This window comes from Rosa chinensis, chromosome 7, assembly GCF_002994745.2.
Source record: "Rosa chinensis cultivar Old Blush chromosome 7, RchiOBHm-V2, whole genome shotgun sequence".
Taxonomy (NCBI): domain Eukaryota; kingdom Viridiplantae; phylum Streptophyta; class Magnoliopsida; order Rosales; family Rosaceae; genus Rosa; species Rosa chinensis.
The window spans coordinates 68,127,004-68,152,213 of NC_037094.1; the positions used below are offsets into that span (position 1 = coordinate 68,127,004).

Here is a 25,210-nt window from a genome sequence, read left to right on the forward strand (position 1 = left end):
CTTTTAAAAGCAGGGGTCTGGCTGCTTCTGCTTTTCGACAGAAGCCACAGCAGCTTCTGGAGAAAGCTGATGAGAAGTTGACTTACCAAACATTTATGGGTCTTCTGCTTACAAGCAAGGGAGCTAAAAAGCACCCCCAAACATAGCCCAGAGGAGCTGCTTCCCATACCCACCATCGGACCATAAGAGGAATTGATTTTATATATTTTATTATGTATATTGTCATGGATTGCAATTTCAATGTCGGAAAATAGAAAAAATAGAAAAGTTGATTTTGGAATGTGATCACTTGCAGGTACCTTTGTCGGAAAATATTCGGGAACGGGTTCAAGTTCGGTTCTACCAATTTTTAGGACCAGCTCAACCCAATCCTAGCCCTACATGGGGCAACGCAAAAAGAGATCATTTACATTCCTGGCTTCTTTTTAGCATATTTCACACAAGTAGAGCCAAGGGAACATAAAAGCATAAGGTCTTCTCCTTTGAACCAAATCACATACATATTCGCCCATCCAAGTGCTATACCTTTACTATGAGATGGGTTATCCATCAACTGCCCCTAGAGTAGGATTTGCAGGAAAATTCACCAGAAGTCTCCAACAAGCTGGGATTATAACAAAAGCTCCACTAGTTCTGGATCATTCAAATTCATCAAAATAAGAACCAACACACTTCCTAGCGATCTTAAAGATGACCTCTACCTATTTCTATCTTCCAAAAACCGCAATCTTTCCCCATTTCCCACCACAAAATTGCAACAAGCAGAAAAGGATTTAATTCCTTGTGATAGAGCTTTCCAGAGATTTCAGCTTGAACCTTGGATTACAAATTGGTATCCCAGCCATTTGCATGTAGCCCATACCTACTTTTAATGCCAGCATGCCAAAGAGACCCTTTCTAGGCTGCAGTGTGGGAATCTGGCTAATTCTCATAGTAAAGGAAAAGGATTTTATCATCCGCAAGCGGCAAATGAGAGATTTCCATGCCTTCTCTTCCTACTCCCAAGCCTTCTATCAACTGCATCTCCCTTGCTCTTTCCACCAGATCAACCACCAATGGGAATAAAAAAAACACTCTTTTTACTCATCCACAAACCATATAGTCATACTGACCTCTAAGAGTTTTGCCAAACAAAAACAAAAAAGAAACACAAATTAAGTTAATCTAATGTTTCTAATCAATATAATATATATCAGATTCAGTGTCCTATTATTTCCTCTTTAAAATGACCATTGCAACTCATTAATAGATTGATTGCTTATACCAAAACTGGCTTCAGTTTCATTTGCAAATTAAATCCACTGGTTGAATTGTCCAAAAGAAAAGGTCCACTGGTTAAATGAGCCCCAAAAGAAGTCCACACAATTCACCATTTCTTACCCAATTCTAATCCTGCCTAGCAGAAAAGTCTAACAACTCTTAACATATACACCTTCAAGATCCAAGATAACATTTTCACCTTCTGTTTGTCTTTGAGCTGGTGGTTCCATCATTTTCCATGACTAAGAATCCCACGAAGAGAACCAGCTACACCACGACGTCGACCCCTAAATCATTGAAACAGATTGTAAGTTCTCAGTCATATCACTTTTTGGCTGAGCAAATAAAGAGATGCCTTACTGTTCATTATTAAATAATTCTTCAGAGATGGCTTCCATGTGCTTTCTCCTTTTCTCGTCCGTCACAGACTGTACCACTTCCTCACTCCCATAGTCAGATTCACTATTATAAAGAAACAAAGAGAAAAAAAAATTATACACCTGGTGAGTGGTGACGTTACAAACACATCATACAGAATCGGATAGGCTTTGTAAAAGAGTTCTTACTTATATGGGTCCTTGGAGAATGGAATAAGATTGTTGAAGCTATTCCCAGACTGAGTATTTGTCTGCAGTTCGATTCCACAGAGGGAGAAAAAGAGAGATAGTATTTCAAAATCCATGGTAGTTTAACAGGCATGCATTCACGCCACTCTTTATAAACACTCTAGAATTCATAAGGCAATTATTTCGACTGTGCTAGAAATCAGCATATTGAAAACTAAACAATAAATTTGATAATAAAAAACAACAAGAAAGTTGCATAATGGACATGAAGTCCCCTATCTCTTTCCAATGACATGAAAAATTGAGAATAGTAAGTTTCCTTTTCTCAGATAAGCCAAATGCTGACGGGCATATCTTTAAAGAAAAGGAGTTGTTCATACTCCAGATAAGTACTGAAGCACTCCATCACTTTATATTACTGAACTTCCAAAATTACCCTAAGTTTCAGTATTTTGAGATTTGAGATAAATATTGCCTACTCCGAAGTTAACTAACAAAACACCACAATTTTCGCCATCAAGCACCCCCCCCCCCCCCCCCCCCCCCCCCCCCCAATCTCACCACTGCTGTTTAATGCCAATACTAGTAAACTAATCATCTGAATGTTGTCTCAGATGCTTCAAGTGACAAGTTACTGGCTCCAATTCCACAGAGCTGCAACTAATCATCTGAATGTTGTCTCAGATGCTTCAAGTGACAAGTTACTGGCTCCAATTCCACAGAGCTGCAAGCCCACACAAGCAATAGCTCAACAGGACTTCCCCAAGCCATCATTTAAGTCAGAAGAAACCCAAAAAGGAACATGAATTTCCCTCAAACTCAACCAGTCAGCTTTGCAAACTGGCACTATGGGTTATTGGTCTAGAACTCAATACTTGGGGTAACTTTGGAAGTTCAAAAATAGAAAATGGAGTGGAGAATGACTTATTGGAATAGCTCCCTGAAGACTGGGATTGACTTGAACCATGTAAATTAAAAACTACACAACTTAAACATAAGTTGGTAATGTCTTATTTCTGTACCTGAAAAATATAAAATAAGACAGGCAAAATGAACCCTCTATATACGTACTTCAGCTTAACTCAAAACTAAAGGACACAGGATTTGGTAATGTATCATCTCTCGAGATACCAAATTACAAATTAAGGGACATGTGCTGATGGAAGCTGTTACTGCATGGTAAATGCAACTGAGAAAGCATCCATTACCTTTCTGAAGCGTTTGAAATTTATGAATCTGTTGTTTGCACTAGTAACAACGGTACAAGGTATGCTCTTATCTCGCGCAATCAAATCTTGGCTATAAATGATATCAGCAATCCCACTTTCAGAATCATCAAGCTTGCCTCTTATGGTGGATATGTCACTACTGCGTCTAGAGCTCATGACAAAGTTATTCTCTGATTTGGTAACTGCATGGGGCACATTTTCAACAACTCCAGTGCCAACAGATGCAGTTGCCAGAACTGATGTGGCTGTTTCTTCTACATCAGAATCAGCTACCACAGTTTCATCTGTGGAGCATGAAGATGAGACAACTACTGCAAAAAGAAAGTAGTGGATAAATATTCTCCCTCACTTCAATGGAAAAGCAAAAGAGTTTGTATGACTAACCGAAAAAAGAAAGCCAAAACCAAAAAAGTTTACAATCAATAAAAAGAATAAATGCAAGAAAAAAAGGAGAACAACAACAACAACAAGCAAACTGCTAAAGAAGTTATATTTTAGTAATAAGTCTGCTATAATTGAGATGAGAGTCAGTTCAGTTAGAAGGATTCGAATTTCAATCCAAAGAGCTTGTATCCACAAGTATTATTGACTCAAGTATTTGAATCTTTTGGTAAATAACATATATAAACAACCACTAAGAGCAAAAACAGCATATGTCCTTGATTACAAAAAGAACAAGTAGAGGTGTAAATATACATATGGGCACCACTATTTTGGAAAAAACGACTGTACTCCAAACTTTTGTACACGACAGAGAATTGCTAAAAACTCAAAAAACAAAACAAAAATAATTAATTTGAAGGAAACTCTCAACGCAAAATAATATATGTCTGGGAAGAGCAAAAGTAAAACATAGATGTATTAGGAAGTCTTCGTTATGATGATGCAAGTCCAGCTTGTAGCTTAGCTTGAAAGGACAGAAACCAATGTATTTTGTAGAGCAAATAAAGTAGTCCATCAAATAAACTTTTAGTTTGGAAAGATCTAGCGGCTAAATCTAACCTGTTGGAATTATAGTCATTTTTATTACTCTCTATTTGCTATTGGGTATCATTGTATGGTGGACTCCCATTTATAATTTTTACTGGGCCCAAGTGCATGCTAACGTTATAACTTTCTAGAACCTTTTTTCAACCACAAAGAAGAATATTTTGAAAATTTGACCTTGATATCAAAGAAATCTCTTCTCCTATTTCTTTGGGTCTTCTTAGAAATCCAAGCAAGCCTTTCCTCATGTCAGCAAGCATACTGTCATCATGCTGACTTGTTCACCTCTCCAGAGGACTGAAATCCTTTCTTGATTGAAAATTTAGGAGACTCTTTAGCATTTGAGACTTTGTTTGGTTTATCTTTTTGAGGACTACAATCTAACATGTCTTCTCACTGCTTTTGGTGGGTCAGATGTTGGTAGATCTGTTGTACTTACAATCTAAGACTCGGAAGCAAGGCACATGTTTTGAGTCAACAAGACTGATCATTTTTCCTTCAAATATTTAGGTTTTTAAGTTGATTTAGTTGTTAATCCATGAGGACAATGTAAGTATATGTAAGCTCTAAAATTGTTTTTAAGGCAAATGAAATCTGCCTTTGGTGGGTCAGATGTTGAGATCTGTTTGACTCACAATCTGAGACTCTGAAGCAAGGCACATGTTTTGAGTCAATAAGACCTTCAAGTGGCTCTCAAAATATGAGGTTTTAAAGTTGATTTAGTTGTTAATACATGGCAACTGTAAGTATATGAAACCTCTAAAATTGTATTAAGGAAAAAAAAAAAAAAGAGTATATGCAATTGTTCATCACAACAGAATACATAATGTTATTTACGTCGATCACTTTTGACAAGTTTTGCACATCTATGCAAAAGGTAATAAGAGCACTCACCGCAAGGTGATTTTAACATACATGGATCCAGCCGTCCATTCAATATGGCACATAATAAGCCCAGTTCATTCACTCGTAATAGTGAACCAAGCTTATCAGAGCAATCATCGGACACACGTTCTGGGACAACACACACAACACGATCACTGACTGCGCAATCTGGGATCTGACATTAAAAAAGATTTAGAAAGTAAACTACATACTCAATTTGCTGACCTAATGTTCAAAATAAATAATTTGCTATAAAATCAACTTACCATCAAGCAATAACTTTCTTAATTATCTGTACCCTATAAAAACAGCTTTGGTGTACAATTTTTACATAACTCACCGGTCAAATCAGCAATGTAAGCTTTTCTATAGCTTTCATTTCAGAATCAGGTAATAAATACAACCACGCAATTTGTAGTCAGCAGACTCAGAGCAGGACCCAACATGAGATCACAGATGTCGATGATGAAACAAAGTAGTTAGGCAAGTTATCAGGATACATATGTACGGAATGAGGGTAAAATCCAAATATGGTACATGGAGTAGTATCACACATCAGAAAAATTGGTACCTAAACCTGTCCCCTTCTCCCCCTCTGTCTTTTATTCTCCTCCCTTCTCTCCACATCTAAAAAAAAAAAAAAATATTCCTCCACCATCTCGTTGTCCATCCAAACTTCCTTCCTCTCACCAGAACTGATGTTTGATTGCTTCATAAAAGGTTTGCATCTCTTTCAGAATTTTTCATATGGTTGCAGATACAAACAGAAGATAGATCCTAAAGGCCAATGGGTGGGTCTGGGACTCTGGGCAAATCAAATAAGGTTTGCCCAACATTTTTCTTTTTCTTCAATCCATCAATGGATGTTATAAGCATGTGCCTAGTTGGTTGGCTTTGCTCCGCACATCAATCACTCCCCTCTCACAACCATAATTGCAATATGACAGTTATAATAACCATTCCTAACTAGAATATGATTGTTGCTTTATTGCCACTGCATATATTTGAAGAGCAGATGGAGCAGAAGAGAGAAGACATGAAGAAATGGCAATTAAAAATAAAAGTAATAAGAATGATAATTGCCGTAAGATTTGAATGCATAGTGAGGAACATGATTTTGAATATTTTAATGTTATATGGGAAAAGATTTCACATGACGGCTTTTTATTGGGTAGTATAACATTTCGGTTGGCAAGAGTTTGTTTGATGATTTTTGATGAAGAATACAAGCGGAATATTTTAAGTCAGGATTTGGAAAGTAGTTCAAATAAATCTAGGCTTTTATTATTAGGATTCTTATAATTATTAGAATTATTTCTTTAGGGTCTTTAAGGATATTCCTAGTTATTCTAGAATTATCTTAGCCTCTATAATTATTAGGATTTGGAAAGTAGTTCAAATAAATCTAGGCTTTTATTATTAGGATTCTTATAATTATTAGGATTATTTCTTTAGGGTCTTTAAGGATATTCCTAGTTATTCTAGAATTATCTTAGCCTCCCTATATATAGAGGCCTTTGTAGTCTTTTATTTTCAGATTGAAGATTAATAAAATTGAAAGCTTTTGCTTCTCTCCAGGTTTGTGTGATGCAACCTAATCTTAGGTGTGATGCCTAAAACCTCTGGGTGTGATGCCTAGAAACCCTACTGGTGTGATGCTAGTAGCCCTATCCCTTTCTTAGTTTCCCTTACTCTAAATCCCTTTCCTTTCTACAATCGAGACTGCTGCAAATAAATCCTAGTTCTAGAGTTCTGCTTTATTGGTCCTGCATCAATTTTGCACCTGATTTTAACAGAAGTTGGACAGATGTTCTCAATTGTTTAAAGTAGATATCTTACACTACCCAAGTATCCACGTTTTTCATTTGGATACTAATTTGTTCAATCTTTAATACTCCAGGTACCATAATTGGCATTTGCCCCATAGAACGATAGGTAAATGTACATTTGTCACGTGTCTATACACGCAGTTTTCTGTACATGCAGTACACACCGAATTGCAATTCACTCCATTGTTTCATGAAAGAGGTGGATAATTCAAGAAAATTTGTGATGAAGGTGGCATTAAAGTAAAAAAGGGTAGGACCATTGCCCCATTGGAAAACCTTGAGAAAAGGCTGGGCTTGTTTCCATGGCAATATCTTACTTGAGAAATGCGGGTTTAGACCCTTTTGCTCTGGCACAAGCAAACTTGGTTGCTTTAAGCCAAGCAGTTTGTCAAAAGGGGCAAACGGATAAAGGAGGGACAATATGATACTGAAAAGAGTAATTCATCTAGATTCTACCCTAAGCACAAGAATTGCAAACACAGTTTTTGGTTTTATACGGAATGCATGCTTAAATTACCTTGACCAGAATGCATTTGTTTTCCTTGAGACAGAAACTGAATTTTATTTGAGCTAAAAAAATCACAAAGAAACAACAGAGGACAAGAAGTCCTCAAAACAAACTAGGAGGAAAAAAGCAAACAGGAACAGAGACGCATTGATATTTAATCCTACTTCATTATAATCTCTTTCCCCGGAGACCAAGCATATGAGACTTGAAACTATGATATATTGGGCATGTGGGCTAATTACATTTCACTACCATGGGTTTTGAGAACATTTCATTTTCGCCCCTATCTTTCTAACACAATGCAACCTACTGTTTTTAAACTCCAACAATTCATACTTCCATCACCTTATCCTCGGTCTAAGCACTAATAATGACATGGCATACCTTCTACAAACCCGATCTTGCAGAAACCACAAACATGGCATACCTTCTATGTTTTGATGTGCTCAGTGGAGTCTCATGAGCACATTGAGGACCACTGTGAACTCAGGAGGTGACAAAAGGTAATTTTGTATATTGATTTTGTGGTCACTGTTGATGCCATATCATCAGTTTGTTGGAATTGATTAGAATAGAAAATCAAAACAAATTAAACAAACCAGAAATAGTGTGGTTCAGTGATGTGCCTACATCCCTGGGACTATACCTATAATGGGGATAACAATCTTGACAACCCTTTAACACAAGACTCGATGAACCAGTAGAATAGTAGACAGATCAAGAATAAGGTTCTTCTCTCTCACACTCTTCCCTCCACTATTATCCCTCACTCTCTTCTTCAGTGGTATTTCTGACTCTCCTTGGAGTGTAATTCCCTCACTCTCATTGGTGTAGTATGCTTGCTAACAGCTGCCTGCCAGCCCCACCTGCTAGCAATTGCTTGCCACTGACATAAAGAGCCCAACACCTTTATATAGGCACAAAAATAACCTAATTCCTTTTGGTTGTAGGCAACTGCCTGTCATTCTCTATAACCAACAAGTACTTTTATTTAGTCTTTACTTATTGGACCAAATGGGATTGCATCAATAACCTCCATCAGAAGGAATCCAATTCTGTAGGTGGGTAGACTCCTGGTCTTCTGCGGAATACATACAGTAATCAAAATGGGCTAGATCATAACCCCACACAACACAGTTGATGGTCAATTAACTTGTAAACTGATGGAGGCACAAAACTGTTATTTCTTTGAAACAGTAGGTAGCAAAGTGTAAACCCTAAATCCTACAGTAACTGGAATGTAATCGCCCCTAAAACATAGGGTAGTGAAATGTAATTAGCCCTAAACAAATATATTGTATGCCTTGAAAATGTAGTATGAACCATGATATGACAGCTGATGTTCAAAATACAGGGAAGCAACCAAATTCACCAACAGCTACAACATTTTTACTAAAAGGAAAGACAAAGCAAAATAACATATTGAGAATAAGAATTGCAAATCTATTTTGATATCACTTGCTTTGAGGACACATTCACTTGCTACACTAGGAAAGAGAATGCACAGTTCGGTACATCCACAGAATAAGGCTTGAAATTTACTGGGTTTCAATTTAAGACTAAATCGAAGGGTAGCATTTGAATTTTCACTAAAAATCAGACTGTGAAATATTAAGTCTTCAGGATTATAATATCTACGTGTAAATTTGACTCATTAACAAATAAGTATTATTCAAGACTTTACAAAGTTTTGACTGGCCAGGTAAAAAGAGTTCCACAACCTACAATCAACTTTTGTTATTGTTATTTGTTTTTTTATTTTATTTTATTTATTTGAAACTAAACAACCTCTGTAGGAAGGCAGATAAAAAGTTCGCTGGGAACAAGAACCCTAAGAAGATATATCTTGCAAGTATGTGCACATATTATAAGACAGAGGATCATACTTGGCTTTTTGATTTAAATCCTTCAATTAAAAGAATCTCTGCACCACTGACTTCCAGTAAGGACTGCAACCGATCACCGAATTTATACTGAAAGAGCAAGAGTACAATACATTAGCATACAGTGCAAAGACACAATGAGGATTTTGAGCTCTCAAACATAACATAACGATTGGAAACAAAACTAAACTACTCATTACATCAGGCCAAGACAAGTTACAATTCTACAATCATACTTTAGTGCAGAGCACTGAACTGTCTTTGGGTGTAAGTTTACCTAAAGCTGAATGCACAGATGCAAACTAACATACGTAGAACAAACATTCATAAAATTTTATTTCCTTTTTGCAATGCGATGACGAATAAAATTAAACTCCTGTGGGTATAGAAAAAAGAACGATACTAAATCTTCTGAGGGATTAAAGGAATGCAACATTACCACTAGTGTTGAGTCCAACAAAAATGTATACCCTTTTAAACAGTTTTCTCGACTTCTTGGGTCCGCAAGTTTGACCGATATTCCTTCCATGGTCATTGTTGGAGAAAAGCTGATTAAGAGATAAAAGAAAACATATTTGTATCAACACAACCATTGATAATCTACAAGAAATATATCAAAAACAAGATTAAGAATTAACACTCACGGTGTGTAACTAGGAAACTCAGTGAGAATGTTCTTCTCTGCAACAAACTAAATAAACCACAGTAATCACCAACAATAGAGTCATGGAACAATAACAGAACAAATGTTTCAGTCAAAATTCCCATCAAAGTAGTAATAAATAGTTATAATAGCAGAATTAAACATACTTTGTCATCATGCTGTGATACAGGTGTTCATTTTCAAATGCAAACAAGATAAGATAATTTATTCAAAAGAAAACTAAAAAAAAAAAAGGAAAGAAAAAAAGAATACATAAACTCTACAAAACAACATTGAACAACCAGGCAAATAGTGAAAGCAAGATCTCTGATGAGGGATTGTGGTCAATCAAAAAAACAAGATACATTCAAAACTTTAAAAAAGCATACCCCAATCCAGCTATATTCCAAGCAATTATGTTTTTTTTTAAAAACCTAATAACTGGTCCTTCTAAATTGGGATTAGAATTACGAATTTGAATACAAGCTTGCTAGATCTGCGTTGTCATTAGCACAAGCTATGAATTGCAAGGATCAGGAGCCTTAGAGGCTCCATGAATAATGGTAACTAGGTTGGTTGAGTTTTGGGGGTTCCCATTTGGAGAATAGCGTATCCCCATCTTGATGTAATCCCTTTGAGTTAATAAATTACCATTTCAATAAAAATAAAAATAAAGAATTACGAATTTGATCACATTATTTCCCACGTGTCATAAAATTATATAATAGGGGCAACATCGTACCAACTGTTTCCACGTCGAAATTTTTTTTCCCTTTAAAGCAACCATGAGTCCTGGGACGTCTTAACTCTTAAGTGACACATGTAAGTATCCGTTAGAATCACACTTCCATTACACTTCATGGAGTGTCTAGATATTACTGCATGAAACCTCAAAGATCTGCATCTATACCATCACCCTTCCCATTTCCTTTCACAAACTGGCAATTAGGAATAATTTGTTCCTTTTCTGTGTTGTAATCCAAAGATATTGGAAACTAACGAGTCACATTAACCTTAAGATTTATTGAACTTGATTCAGCCTTCATGTATAAAGCATCCATAATTCACCATGATTAAAACTACGATGAGTCATTTTTCAAAGTATGTCTGAAGTTGACCATCTGTTCCAGCTTTTCCTTCTTCCTAGATAGAAGCTTTGATTTTACAATTGGATATTATAGTTTCTCAATGAACAACATTGCACAATTGGCTATGTCACACAGAGGACACTGCTATATCTTTTTATTATTCCCACTCTTTCTCATTTAAACTTCAGTAAAAGCCACATATATGAGAAGAGATGAAACTTAGGAGAAGTAGAAAAACCAAGAACTTGCAGACCATTAATAAGATCTACCAAGTTGAGAAAATAAACCCATAAGGTCATTTCTGCGGACTTTTCCCATTGAGGTCAGCACTTTCTTTCCCATGCAGTTACTTTACTGTACAGCAGTAATGTAGTAGTGCAACAATATTGAGTATCGACTTGTTTCTAGCTAAATTTTTTTTTTTTTCTTAGGAGCATGCTATAAGTAGAAAAATGCAAGGAATGGATGTACGAAGGAAAATATGCTCAATATTGGCATGAAAAAAAAAACTTCCAAAATCAGAAAATTATTGTACTTGCAATATTAATTACGCCATTGCAATAATCTTTTGGGAAAGTATTGCATTGCAGTAAACATGGGGGGGAAAGGCCCATGAAGAACAGTTCCCTGACCGCATGGAAAGAAAACAAGATATCCTGGGAAAAATTAAAAAACTAAAATTAAAACAAATTAAAACAAAACAGAAATCAGAGGTCCTTGAAGGAATCAACCCTCACCAGTTCAACCAAACATTACTGCATATGCATCACATCACACCAACAAAAATAACAAAAAAAGTAAAATAATAATATAAATAAATAAATAAAAATTCAACTACTTCACCTACCTCAACCCAACTTCCAACTACAAAAGGTTTCTTCTCCATAATACCATCCAGTAGATCTTCTTTCATTGGCATGACTTGGTCAACAAGCACATGCGTGCACTCCTGACTCCAATGATAGGTGATGCGAGCACCTAATGAAACCATTATAGTTAGTAAACATTACAGAAACACTAAATTAACATCAGAAGCACACATCACTTAGCAACAAGTATAACTCTCCAACTAGATTAAGAAACTGCCCAACCAAAACCTATGATGTTTCCAACTGATGATTAGTTTTCTTTTCTGGTGAATAAGTAAAACTAAATCCAAAGCACCCAAGGGGATACAACCTAAGCATGCAAGAGAGCAATGAAAACCATCACAGAAAAAACGAAAATGTGTGAGCATCTCCTCTGAAAGGGACTCGTTAAATTTCCCGTACTTTTGCATCCAAAAGTATTATACACGTTTATACACAGCTTTACGTTTTTTTTTCCGGTATTTTACACATTGTTGAACAAAAATGAATAGATGAATATTTTAGAATTTAAAAATAAAGTAATTAATTAATTAAGAATGCTTTGCTGAGCTTTTGAAAGAACTATTAGATGAAGTACCCCAAATAATACATGTACATATATTTCCTGTATTATACAGTCTTGTATTTTACTAACTATGCCTCTGAGTGTATTCAAATAAAGATATCAGACTGATATCTAAGTCTGACATAGAACAGTCTATAACTCTAAAGCCCTCCAGTTCCAGTCAAACCACACCAGAAATTGGAGAAAGGAACAGCCCCCCAAACGTCTCTTTGGCCTTCAAACAACACCACCATTCCATTCCTAAACCGAAAATCACATCCTTAACTAAACCTGAGAACATTAAGCAACGAGATAGTGCTATAGGTGCCATTCATTGTGAGGCAGAAGGAAATAACCATAGGGATTGCTCTGTCATAAAGGCACGAGAGACATACGTGTCGTCGAGGGGACAGGAAACGATGTTGTTTCAAGTGTGTTTCTCAATTACAAACACCTTTGCTTCCTCAGCGAAATATGCCGCAGTCTTTCACATCCCCACCACCACCACCCCAAAAAAAAAAAAGAACAACAAACAAACTAACTAAAATCATTAGATTGGACGACACCCATGAAAATATATTTGACAGATGCAAAGTGTACCTGTTATTGAACTTCTTAACTACATTATAAACATAATAAATCCTTGTCACTGAAGGCTCATGCCTCAACGCTTAAATTTGGAGGCAGAAGATGAAACAAAAACGCTTTGGTATACACATTTGCATTAAAACATTGATCACAAGCAACCAACCCCAGCCACCCTCCTTCCCCAATTTCTGTAAGTCATCAACCATAAGAATTAAAAACAGTCCAAGGTGCAGCACTACAAATGAATTACATTCTAGGAAGGAAAAACCCCAAATGACAACATCTTCTAAGTGAAATAACCTGACAACCATAAGAACGTAATTCCTTTTGGTTAGTGGTTACTAGGTATTCCGGGCAGAGTCTAATACTCTTCGGCATCAGTCATCCGGAGTGAATTTTATTTGGAAGGTCAAGGTCCCTACTAAGGTGAAGATTTTGGGATGGCTTGTGGTACTGGGGAAGACAAATACATGTGATGTTCTTCAAAGGAGAAGACCAGGAAGTTGTTTTTCTCCTCACTGGTGCATTTTATGCAAAGCTCAAGGGGCAACTGTTGATCATGTCTTCGTGCATTGTGAAGTGGCTAATTTCTTATGGAAAAAATTATTTTGGGAAGCAAGAGTGGACTGGACAACTCCATTACAGAGAAATGAATTGCTAAGGGAAAACCCCATAGCGTTTGGTAAAGGTAAAAAGGCCAGAACCCTTTGGGGTTGTGGGGTGCTAGCTGTAGTTTGGGTGGTCTGGATGGAAAGAAATAAAAGATTATTTGAAAACTATGGAGGGGTGGAGAAGGAAGACCTGTGGGAGAGAGTCAAGTTTTGGGCATCCTTATGGGTTTCTATTTCTAAGGAATTCAAGGATTATAATCTTTCTTCCATTATTCTTAACTGGCAAGCAGCTGTAGTATAAGCCCCCTAAGCCTTGATTAGTATTATTAGACGAGATGCTAGGCCTATAGCCCTAGCTGCCCTCTTTAGATCATTAAAGCGGACTCCTTGTCCGCCTCCCTGTATCTCGATTTTTGCTTTTTTAATAAAAAGCTGTTTCTTCTCAAAAAAAGAGTCATCCGGAGTGAATACAAATTACATGGGTGAGACTCTAAAATAATGGTTAGAGGTTCAACACCACTCCATAGAGAGACAATTCTCAGGGCTATATTATGTTTTCTTCCATCCATGTTTGAATTTCAGAAATGGACAGGGAATGCTCTATTATGTGTCTCTTTTCCCTGATTGTGTAGGGTTTCTTTCGCTTATACCATGTCCGTAAACATGTCTAATACTTCATTTCCATTCTCAGAGTGGCATTTCAATATTTGGAAAATTTGAGGTTGAGGAGATTTCTTTTCTCCTATCTTTGATTGAAAATGCTTCCCTTCTTCAAGATTAGACAAAAGGTCTTGTGAGTCATTACGTACATTCTCTTAGAAGTCTTTTCAGTATATTAATTGATGATCACCTTCCCTCCTTTTCAAGGCGTCCTTCACAATATGGAAGGCTAAGTACCTCCTAGGTCAATTTCTTTCTTGAACAAATGCTTACAGGAAAAGCAGTGACTTGGTCGTGGCCAAAGCCAAATTTTGGGCCTCGCTTTTGGGGAATAGGTCAATTTTGATATTAGGTGTCCTATCTTCCTACTGAACATGGATTGATAAGCAGTTATTTCTTAAGCTTTTATCTTTTAATTACTTCTGGTTGGTGCATTTGTTGCTTGGGTGTCTACGCATACATTGTTGCAGTCTTTTTTTTAAGATTATTGCAGTCCTAAACCCTAAACCATAAAAGCCAGTCCGCAGCGAGGAAGATTATTGCAGTCTGTCTTGTTTCAGTGTCAGTTTCGTAGATAGTTGGTTCCATTTCTTTGTGTTGTGTACCTACTTATCTAAAGCATCTCAGTTTCCTTACAGAAAAAAAAAAAAAAATGAGGCTGCTACTGTAATCATTTTCTTTTTTCAAGAACATATAAGACCGCATCAATATCTATTAGATATAGAGTTTCACTAGTTAATATGTATTAGGAAGCACACATATGAAAACAAGAGATATTACAAATGAAACTATAACAATTAAAGTAAACATGGAAATCAACAGGTATATAATAAATATGCTTCTCACTAGCCACTAACCGATTGATGAAATTTTCTCTTGAAGAGGATGATTCACTCGAGAATTTTCCGGGCAGCATGCGAACAAAATAAGGGGAACAAAGGAAAATCTGCCATAGTTGAATTAAAAGACATAAGCATATCAGTACTTAAAGAAAAGAAAAAAATTGTAGCAGTGCAACTGTGCAAGTCTTATGTGATAGCAGTGCATTGTCTTATGTGATAGCATTCCTAATCAGCAGAAAGAGCTGCTCCTGGCATCAACCAGCAGCAGTTAGATTTTTATAAACATACATAACAATCTGAGTTCTGAAAGATGCCACCATATAAAAACATGTTGTCCAAAAACTACTGTATTACTTTATGATTCTTGCCAATGCCACATAAGCAGATACTAAACCTTGGAAAACTCGTTAAATTACCTGAAGACAGCAGTACCAGTTCCAAATGAAACCATGTCCCCATCTCTCAATGATGTTTCTTTATTCGGTAACTCATGAATCTTCTCCACTGATGTAAGGTTCTTGTTAATATACGTTCCATATTTTGAGCAATCTCTAATTCGGACTTTGGAGGATAAAACAGAAGATTTAGTTTGCCGAGGGAGAGCTGATATCATTGAATCAACAATTATTTCTGCGTGGACCCTAGAAACTCCTTTGTCTTTTGCAATATTTACATCACAACCTACATTTACATAAGGTTAGTGAGTCAATATACGTAGAGAAAACAAACAACTTTTGTAACATAAGCATTACTAGAGGGGAAGGAAGCAAAAAGGAATTGATACCCAGAGGAGAAAAAAGAAATGTGATCGGGAAAAATCCAAGTTAGTTAGTGGTTCTTTGTATTTCTTTTTACCCAGAAATCCCCACACCCTTTTGTATTAAGAAACACCCTGTTCGACACATTTTCCAATCGGCATCGGAGCTACTTCCTTCAAAACGTACTGAACAGAAAAGTAACTAGTGCATGTCAAATGTTTGTAATGTAGAGTGTACATACCTTTCCGACCCACTTTGTAAGTTCCTGTAGCAAAGATATAGTATGTATGCTCACCTGCCATGTTATGCTAACCAGTTAGACCTAAATCCTTTCCAGCACATTTAACACATGACAAATTGTAAGAACCTAAAGCATCGAAGGTAGATACGCAATGCAAAATGTGCTTTAGGAGGGTAGATACGCAATGCAAAATGTGCTTATGAATCTAAAGGTTTGAAAGCTCCTAACATATCCCATGAAAATTATAATTCACGGTAACAGTAATTAACTTGAATCAGACTCCACCAGACTAGAGAATAAGTAATCAAAATCTTTCGGATGAGGATATTCAATTTCCTGGGTTTCCTAGCGGAGCAAAGAAACAAAATAGACAGACTACTTACCTGCGAGGGGGTCGGCGGGGAAGAAACCCCAAACCATGCTTTCCTTACTATTAATTAATCGGAGACCCTCACTCTGAAATTGATAAGGATTTTTCCGGTGCCATTATTCGATAAATGAAGAAGCCAACCACAAAACAGCTATCAGACCAAAAACCATAAAAGCCAGTCCGCAGCGGGGAAGAACCTCGAAAACCCTATAGAGGCTGAAAGCAGTAGCATGTGTCGAATACCGGAAACTTCACAGAGGCAGGTTAACTAAAAAATAGAGAATTACACGTTCACTATTAAAAATAGAAAATTACATTCCACATATTTTTTCGAGTAATTGATGGGGTGGTCAATGCGTTCAATAACCAAAATAGATATATTGAGAAAATATCGATTTTGATAAATTTTTTAAAGAAATAATGGAAAGAGAGTGAGATATATGTAGAAGGTATAAATATAAAAATATATATAAAATAACCAAATAACATCCCACTAGGAATGGTGTATAAATATATAGAGGGCCTTCCATTAAGAGGGCCCTTCTATTAAGGGATCTCTTTTTTTTGTCTTTTCTAGGAATAAGGCATTAAACCAACTTTTCAATCACATTTTGGCATCTTAACCGTTCAGTTTTTAGGTCATAATGTGTAGATCATTTCTGCAAATTTACCTTATCCAACATTTTCAAATTTGGGCCGAAGTTTGGAATTTCCGAGTTTGGGCCGAAGTTTGGAATTTTCGCACGATAATCTGTTGATATGTTAATTAAATATTGAGACAATGAAAATTAAAACTGTTTAAGGACACCTAGATTGTGTCTGGCCCAAAGTGTAATTACTTGTCTGAGTTGTATTAGGATTAGTCTTACAAATATTCTTAGTGTTGATATGTTAATTAAATATTAAGACTATGAAAAAACTGTTTAAGGACATCTAGTTTGGAATTTCCGAGTTTGCGCCGAAGTTTGGAATTTTCGCACGATAATCTGTTGATATGTTAATTAAATATTGAGACAATGAAAAAACTGTTTAAGGACACCTAGATTGTGTCTGACCCAAAGTGTAGTTACTTGTCTGAGTTGTAATAGACTTAGTCTTACAGATATTCTTGGAGATATCTTCGTATGATTATGTTTCCTTGTAAGACTATGAATCTATGCTTGCAATCCTCTATATACATAGACCCCTATTATCAATGAAAGCACAACTCATTCTCTCAATTCCCTCTGCTTCAAATCATTGTATGATTATGTTTCTTTGTAAGACTCTGATTCTATGCTTGTAATCCTTTATATACAGAGACCTCCATAACACGTTATCAACACGAAGCCCAAACCCTAAAACAAATAGCCAAAACCTAAATCTGAATACAATACCTTGAAACCCTTTCTGCCTCCAGCGCACACCTTAAAGACCTTGATCCCAGGAGTCCAGAACCGGCGCCGGAATCCCAAGAACTGGCCCCGAAAAGTATTGAACCGGCCCCCGAAATCAGAATTAGATTCTTTACCGATTCACTGCCTTCTTGACCTCTGATTGCCACTAAATTTTGTCAGCAGCAGCGTCTCAATCCCAGGATTCAGGAACCGGAAACAGAACCTAAAGAACTGGTCTAAAAGCCACCGAACCGACCTCCTAAGTGACTGAACCGCAAGCAGAAAACCTGACAGAAGCCATTTAAGGCAGTTCTGGCCAATTCCTGCTACCATCGGCCAGAAGCACCTTTTTTTAGCAAACTTTAGGCCAAAAGTTCCGGCAACCCCTGTTTGTCCTTTTCAAGGTAATTTTTCATTAAAGTTCCCGCTTTCCGTACTTTCAATTTCTTTTCTTTTTCTCAGGGACTCGTAACCTCCCTTCTTCTACCCCCTTTTCTTATTTCATTGGGAGACCTAAGCCGAACTGTGGGGCTTCGTGCTATCTCCAAGCTTGGAGCTTGTTGAGACCATACACATCATTGTTTCGATCTAATCCAATATCTCTTGAAATAGAATTTCCTTGGGAGCGATCACGCTTTTAAATTCATAATTTCTTGGGAGCAATTACGCTTAGACATTTCTATTGTTTTCATTGGTAGCCTTTGCTCCAAAACTAACCCTTTTTTTCTTGTTCCTTTTCAGGATGAGTAACTTGAACAAATTGGACTTTGCTCCATTGAGGAAAACTGGGTCTGGATATCACAAGTGGGTTCGTGATGTCCGCAGCATCTCAAGGCCCAAGGAATTCTGTAAACGATTCTTGAGCCTAGCCAGGACGAGCTAACTATTGAGCAAGCTCAAGCTTTGGAAGCAAATAGAGCAGCCTTGGAGGCAAATAAGGCGAAAGCCGTCATCCTAATGACTCGTCATATGAATGATTCGCTCCAGTACGAGTATCTAAATGAAGAAGACCACAGAAGGTTATGCTCACTCGAAGAAAGATTTGGCAACGTTCGTGACTCTCTACTTCTTGACCTAGAAGTGAGATGGCATAGCCTTTGCTTCTATGATTTCAAGACAGTTCTTGACTACAATTCGGAAGCACTTCACATTAAATCCTTGCTGAAATTCTGTGGAAAAGATATCATAGATGTGATGTTGATTGAGAAGACTTTCTCTAACATCCCCGTCTCTACTTTGATGGTTGCTAAGAACTATTGAATCTATGTTACTGCATGACGGATCACAAGGTTTCATGAGCTCATCGGAACTATAAATGTTACTGAAAAGCATGACAACATCCTTGTGAAGAACTATAATTCGAGGCCCGTGGAAACAGAGCATATTTCGGAGTCCAATTATAGTCGCGCCCCTAAGGGAGGGCACCAAGAGTGAAACCCTAAATTTAGGGATATTTTTGGACGTTTTGATCTATATTCTCGCTCTAATGAGGAAGGTAACTGCCAAAATAGGCTAACACGGAACCGAAGAGATCAACATGAAAAGAGAGAGGGAGGCAACGCCTCTAGCCATGTTGGTGGAGCCACCAACATTAAGAGTCATCCAAATGACTCTTTCAAAGTGCCTCAATCAGAACACAGAAATGTATGTTCTCGATGTGGAGCATCCGGTCATTGGGTACACATTTGTAGAGCTTGTGAGAATATTGTCACCGCTTATAAAGCATATTGTGAAGCAAGAGAAACTCACTATGTGGAATAAGAAGATCAAGAAGGTGATCTAGAATGAAGGGTTGAAGACTTCAAATTTCTCTAGGATTAATAGATCGCCAATTCTGTTTAACTCTTTATTTTTCCAAGAGATGTAATAGGCAATTACCATATATTTTGTACTAAATGTCATTGGTTTAGGTTTTCTTCAACTAGGCTCATCCAAAGTGAGTATGATGTCTATGAAGGTTTTAAGATAAGTAGTACTTAAGCGAGCTTTGCTCCACCGACATCTCTCTACTTACCTGGTCATATTTATTTTGGAGTTACCGAACGAAGTCAAATGACTACCAATGTTTTGAATTAGCTAGTATTTGCATTAGCGAGTTTCTTTGGGACATGTCCAATAACATTTCTGTTCCAACTAGAGAGCTCCAAAGCACATGAGTTTAGACATGAGAGTAGATCCCCAGCTGCATATCCACTCCACACCTTCTGGACAATTTCTCCACACTGCTCCTCTTTCACCCAGAAACTTTCAAACAAAAATCTTCTCTTCCCCACATGATTTTTTGGAAGACCCATACCAAGAAAATCAAAGAGTAATGGAAGATGGTCACTGGCCCCAACATCTAGATGAAATTCATGGACCTTTGGAAAAGCCAAGACCGCTGCCTCATTCATAAAGCCTCTATCCGAGCGTTTTGAAACGGTACCATTACTCCAAGTAAACAAAGACCCTGAAAAATCAATTTCCTGTAAAGAGCAATCATCAACCACCTGATTAAACCTCTCCATTTGATAAACCGGACGTAGCCTCCGTTCACTCTTCTCATCATCATTACGAATTTCATTGAAGTCACCAAAGACAAACCAAGCTTCATATGGAAACAGATGTGAGAGTCGCCAGAGCACCTCCCAAGAATGATGACACTCACCTGTCTCAGGATTGCCATAAAAGCCAGTTAACCGCACCCTCTTACCACTTATAACAACCAAGGCATCAACAAAGCCCGACGTAGCATCCAAAATGTTTACTTGTTGATTATCTTTCCAGCAAAACGCCAAACCACCCCCCTGTTTTCATGTTCTTTCCACCACCTTACAATTAGAATAGCCTAACGACCCACATAACTTAACCATTGGTTCCTCCTTCTTTTTCGTTTCCATTAAGAAGACGAAATCGGGATCTTGAACCCTTAACAATTTCCTAAGGGCGTTGAATGTGGCCGGGTTCCCAAGCCGGCGCATATTCCAACATAAGAGACTCATTGTTCGTGGTGGGCCCGGTTAACGGGTCCTACCACTTTGTGCCCTTTGACAAAACTCAAGTCATTATCAGTCACCTTCTTCTTCCTCAAATACTTGATCGGAGAGCCAATCTCCAGCTTCTTACTTGGAGAAAGAGTAAAACCAGCTCCTCTACTTTTGCCTCCTTTACTGGGAGAGGTTGATATCTTCCGAGTACCCCTCTTAGAAACCTCGCCATCATCTACAACTTTCTTCCCTTTTCCATTGCCTTTCTTCTTAGTAATTGCTTCCAATGTGTCAACTGTTTGAACCTATTTACCACTTCCTTTCTTTCCACTTTTCAATAAGGCTTGACTAGAAAAATTCCCCAGCCCCTGTGTACTTTTCAAAGCCCCTAAATTGAAACGATTTGGCGCCATAAGCCCAGATCCATCGGTAGATTGTCGGCCTTCACTATCCTTCTCTACATCCACTTCGTTAGACTCATCCATTGTAACATCACCAGAAGGCATCTCCCAAACTAACCTTCTGCATTGTAGTTTGTTCATATAATCCTGTATTACCACCAACTCTTTCCAAGGGTCACATTTTCCTCATCCATAACCTCTTCACGTCCTCTCATCATATAGCTCAGAGTTATCTCCGGTGCCTTCAGCGACCATGCTTTCCTGCTTGGAATTAGACCAAATGATCACCCATGTAATTGGCCGTGTGGATCAATAGAATACACATCTTTTGAGAGCGTCTTCCATCGTCCAAACCTTTCCTCTGTGATCTTCCCTCCTAATTTGGCAGGGCACTGTGCACTCATATGATCAAGGAGCTCGCAAAACAAACAAAAGTGGGGCAGGTGCTCATATTCGAAAATCACCGTCATAGTGAATTATCTTGTGGGTCCAAAGGCATCCTCAAGCCTTTCCGCAACGGCTCCGAAAGCTTAAGCTTAAGGCAGTTGTTCAAGCTATTCCCACTTATTCAATGAGTGTGTTCCAATTGCCTATTGGAGTGTGTAAAAAATTGCAGTCGAAAGTTGGGGGAAAGGTGGTAATGCTAGAGGTATTCATTGGTGTGCTTGGGAGAAACTATGTAACAGAAAAGAGGAAGAGGGCCTTGGTTTTCGGGACTTGAGGGCATTCAATCAAGCCATGCTAGCGAAAATTGTCTGGAGGATTTTCTGGGGGGAAACATTCTCTGGTGAGTAGGCTGCTTCAAGCAAAATACTTCCCTGAGACTTGTTTTCTGAATGCAACGCTAGGACTTACTCCTTCTACCATTTGGAGGGGATTATTATGGGGGAACAAGTTCTTGATGGTGGATCTAGATGGCGAATTGGTAATGGGAAGAGAGTGAGAATCAAAGAGGACAGACGGTTGCCTTCCCCGGTTACTTTCAAGGTATCGAGTCACTTACCTATGTAGGGGAATATGAAGGTTGAATCTTTATTTACTGAATCCGGAGCTTGTAATGTACCATTGATAAGAGCCATGTTTCTCCCTCATGAAACTGATATGATACTGAACATGTCTTTGGGATTAAGAACGGTACCAGACAAGTTAGTGTGGCACTATACAAAGAATGAAGTTTATACGGTGAAGTCAGGGTATTGGGTAGCACGAGACTTGCAGACCAAAAAGTTTAGTTATGTGGCTTCATGTAGTCATAATTCAAGTAAGGCCTTTTGGGGAAAGTTATGGAATCTTAATGTCCCACACAAGATAAGAATCTTTCTTTGGAGAGCAATCCAAAACTTTGTCCCATGTGCAAAAAATTTGAAGAAAAGAAGAATGTTGGCTGATTCAAGTTGTGGGCAATGTGGAGCATTACATGAGTCAATCATGCATGTTCTCTGGGACTGTCTAAAGGCTAAAAGTGTGTGGAAGAGATCTTTTTTGCATGGGGTTTATAAAACTTGGCAAGAACCTTCTTTTTTGGACTTGATGCATCATGTCAGCACTATCTCCATTGGAACTGAACTGGAGACCTTTGGTTTTATATCTTGGTGGCTGTGGCGTAATAGGAATTTGCACAGACATGGAGAACAGGCTTTAGAGCCAGCTGTTGTCATTCGAATGGCTAGTGAATGGCAGGTGGAATGGGAGAAGAATGGGGGAGCAAGGTAGGTTCATGGCACTTCTTCGATACAAAGGCAAGTTCTTTGGAGGCCTCCTTTTGTGGGTTGTTTAAAAATGAACTTTGATGGGGCTTGCGATGCTAAAAATAATGTCTGTGGCCTGGGTGTGGTGTTTAGAGATAACGTGGGTTCGCTAAAAGGGGCTATGGCAGTGCCACAGGTTGGAAACCTCCCCCCAAGATCGGTGGAAGCTCTAGCTCTTCTACATGGTTTACGCTTCGCCTTGCATGTGGGATTTACGAGTCTAGAAGTTAAAGGTGATGCCCTCTCCGTGGTTAATGCGCTGGAGGATAGTTCTGACGATTTGAGTATTGAGGGTCATATTATTGAGGAAGTTAAGTCTTTAGTTCAATTATTTCATGTTTGTAGTGGTCACTTTGTAAAGCGGGAAGGCAACAATATTGCTCACCGGTTAGCAAAGGAGGCTTTAAAAGTTAGTCAACCTTTTCTTTGTTTAGAGTCGAGGCCTCATTGGCTCCATCAGTGTGTCAGCATGGACTTTCAGTGTGAAGTCTAGTGTGGGATACTCATGGTCCCATAACCCATTGTAATCGTTTCATTATTTAATGAAGTTCTTCTTTTGATTAAAAAAAAAAAAAACATTCCAACAGGGATGGTTGGGATATTTTTTACATGCCTTGGGCAACCAAGGTTCGAATCACCTCAATTTTTTACCTTATCCAACATTTTCAAATTTGGGCCGAAGTTTGGAATTTCCGAGTTTGGGCTGAAGTTTGGAATTTTCGCACGATAATCTGTTGATATGTTAATTAAATATTGAGACAATGAAAATTAAAACTGTTTAAGGACACCTAGATTGTGTCTGGCCCAAAGTGTAATTACTTGTCTGAGTTGTATTAGGATTAGTCTTACAAATATTCTTAGTGTTGATATGTTAATTAAATATTAAGACTATGAAAAAACTGTTTAAGGACATCTAGTTTGGAATTTCCGAGTTTGCGCCGAAGTTTGGAATTTTCGCACGATAATCTGTTGATATGTTAATTAAATATTGAGACAATGAAAAAACTGTTTAAGGACACCTAGATTGTGTCTGACCCAAAGTGTAGTTACTTGTCTGAGTTGTAATAGACTTAGTCTTACAGATATTCTTGGAGATATTGACAGGACCCGCCTCGGATTTCACCTTGAAATCCAAAGTGGCCTTGCGGGGCCCACCTTAGAAGAAATTCTACCAAAAATTTGGCGGAACTCCCTCTAAAAGTGGACTACCCAAAAACCTGTAGAAAAACATTTACACTTCTAAATCATCCATCCTTATTCTCCTGGAGCCACCCTGCTCCCTATATCACAACATCTCCCATATCACAAAACAATTCTGAAACTTAAGAATATTAATCTCAAGAGTTATCAGAGCAATCTATTTCTTAGGCGTACAAGAAGGTAGAATACAAGATAAACGACCAATATTTTTATAATGCGGAAGCTATGACAGCTATGCCTCAACCCTAAGTACGCTCGATCTCAAGCTAAACTGGCTTGCAAACTGGGCATTTGAAACCGAAGGGCCCAGGGGAAAACATTTAAAAACTGTTAGAGTGAGTGGACGAAAAATAAGTACTTTCAATTGTATAAGTAAAACTTAATGCTTTCCCAAGTTATTCTCTAAAATCTCGCATGCAGTAACAATCTTGAAAACACTCTTAATCATCCTCTTTACTGAAATCTCAATCACAAACAAAAACATCTTGAAATCTCTTAAAATCTCATCCTCAATCCTTATAAAAACATCCTTTTCATGAGGCTCGTTTGATGACTAGAAAGGACTGCTGTCTAGTCATCTCATGCCATCTAGGAGGGACTGCCACCCAGATGACGCATCGGAAGGGACTGCCAACCGGAATAGGAGGCGGTGGAAAGATGGGACTGCCAACTAGCCACATGTAGTAGACGGGACTGCCGACTAACCACAGGTAGTAGACGGGACTGCCGACTAACTACCTCATGTCATCTGAAAGGGTCTGCTAACCAGGTGACGCATCGGATGGGACTGCCAACAGGGCTGTAGTTTGGAAGGGACTGCCAACCAGACTATTACCTAGAAGGAACTGCCAACTAGGTAAAATACGCATGCGCCAAAACTGGCCTCCTTAATAAACTGAATAGCCTCCTCAAGAAACTGAAAATAACCTCAAAATCTCAATAAATCCTCGAAAGCATAAAATCAAATACTCTGTAAATCAATAAATGTTTTCGGAAAGAAAACTCAATCTAACTTCAAAGCTGATAAGTACAGAGTTCAAAATTCAATAAATCTCGATAAATCAATCATGCTCAAATATTCGATGAAACATTCGTACTCGTGAATCCTCATAAAAACCGATATTCGAAATCCAAAATTCTCATAATTTTTTCTGAATC

The 25,210-nt window shown here is 37.9% G+C and overlaps 1 protein-coding gene across 7 annotated transcripts; it reads right to left on the reverse strand.

Annotated features, from left to right (window-relative positions):
- Positions 1 to 268: 268 nt before the first annotated feature.
- Positions 269 to 16,638, reverse strand: LOC112176015 (nijmegen breakage syndrome 1 protein). 7 transcript variants are annotated; one of them, XM_024313818.2, is made up of 14 exons: positions 16,375 to 16,637; positions 15,992 to 16,045; positions 15,409 to 15,673; positions 15,008 to 15,096; positions 11,726 to 11,856; positions 9,792 to 9,838; positions 9,587 to 9,695; positions 9,151 to 9,237; positions 4,937 to 5,102; positions 3,035 to 3,366; positions 1,827 to 1,888; positions 1,621 to 1,722; positions 1,460 to 1,547; positions 269 to 1,114 (listed from the first exon to the last, which is right to left on the reverse strand). In XM_024313818.2, the coding sequence occupies exons 1-13, from the start codon at positions 16,409 to 16,411 to the stop codon at positions 1,490 to 1,492; spliced, it is 1,539 nt and encodes a 512-aa protein (XP_024169586.1). In that variant the 5' UTR covers positions 16,412 to 16,637; the 3' UTR covers positions 269 to 1,114; positions 1,460 to 1,489. The 7 variants fall into 7 exon arrangements, with proteins under 7 accessions (XP_024169586.1, XP_040365956.1, XP_024169589.1 ...); XM_040510022.1 differs by lacking the exon at positions 269 to 1,114 and adding an exon at positions 15,781 to 15,884 and having other exon boundaries at positions 1,227 to 1,547; positions 16,375 to 16,638; XM_024313821.2 differs by lacking the exon at positions 269 to 1,114 and having other exon boundaries at positions 1,227 to 1,547; positions 3,035 to 3,363; positions 4,958 to 5,102; positions 16,375 to 16,638.
- Positions 16,639 to 25,210: the final 8,572 nt, after the last annotated feature.

Excerpts from the sequence above, each read along its gene's own strand:
- LOC112176015 (XM_024313818.2), bottom strand. The coding sequence starts at position 16,411 with ATGGTTTGGGGTTTCTTCCCCGCCGACCCCCTCGCAG. Across the intron at positions 9,696-9,791 it reads GAGTTTCCTAGTTACACACC|CTTTTCTCCAACAATGACCA; the intron begins GTGAGTGTTAAT and ends TCTCTTAATCAG. Across the intron at positions 3,367-4,936 it reads TATGTTAAAATCACCTTGCG|TAGTTGTCTCATCTTCATGC; the intron begins GTGAGTGCTCTT and ends TTCTTTTTGCAG.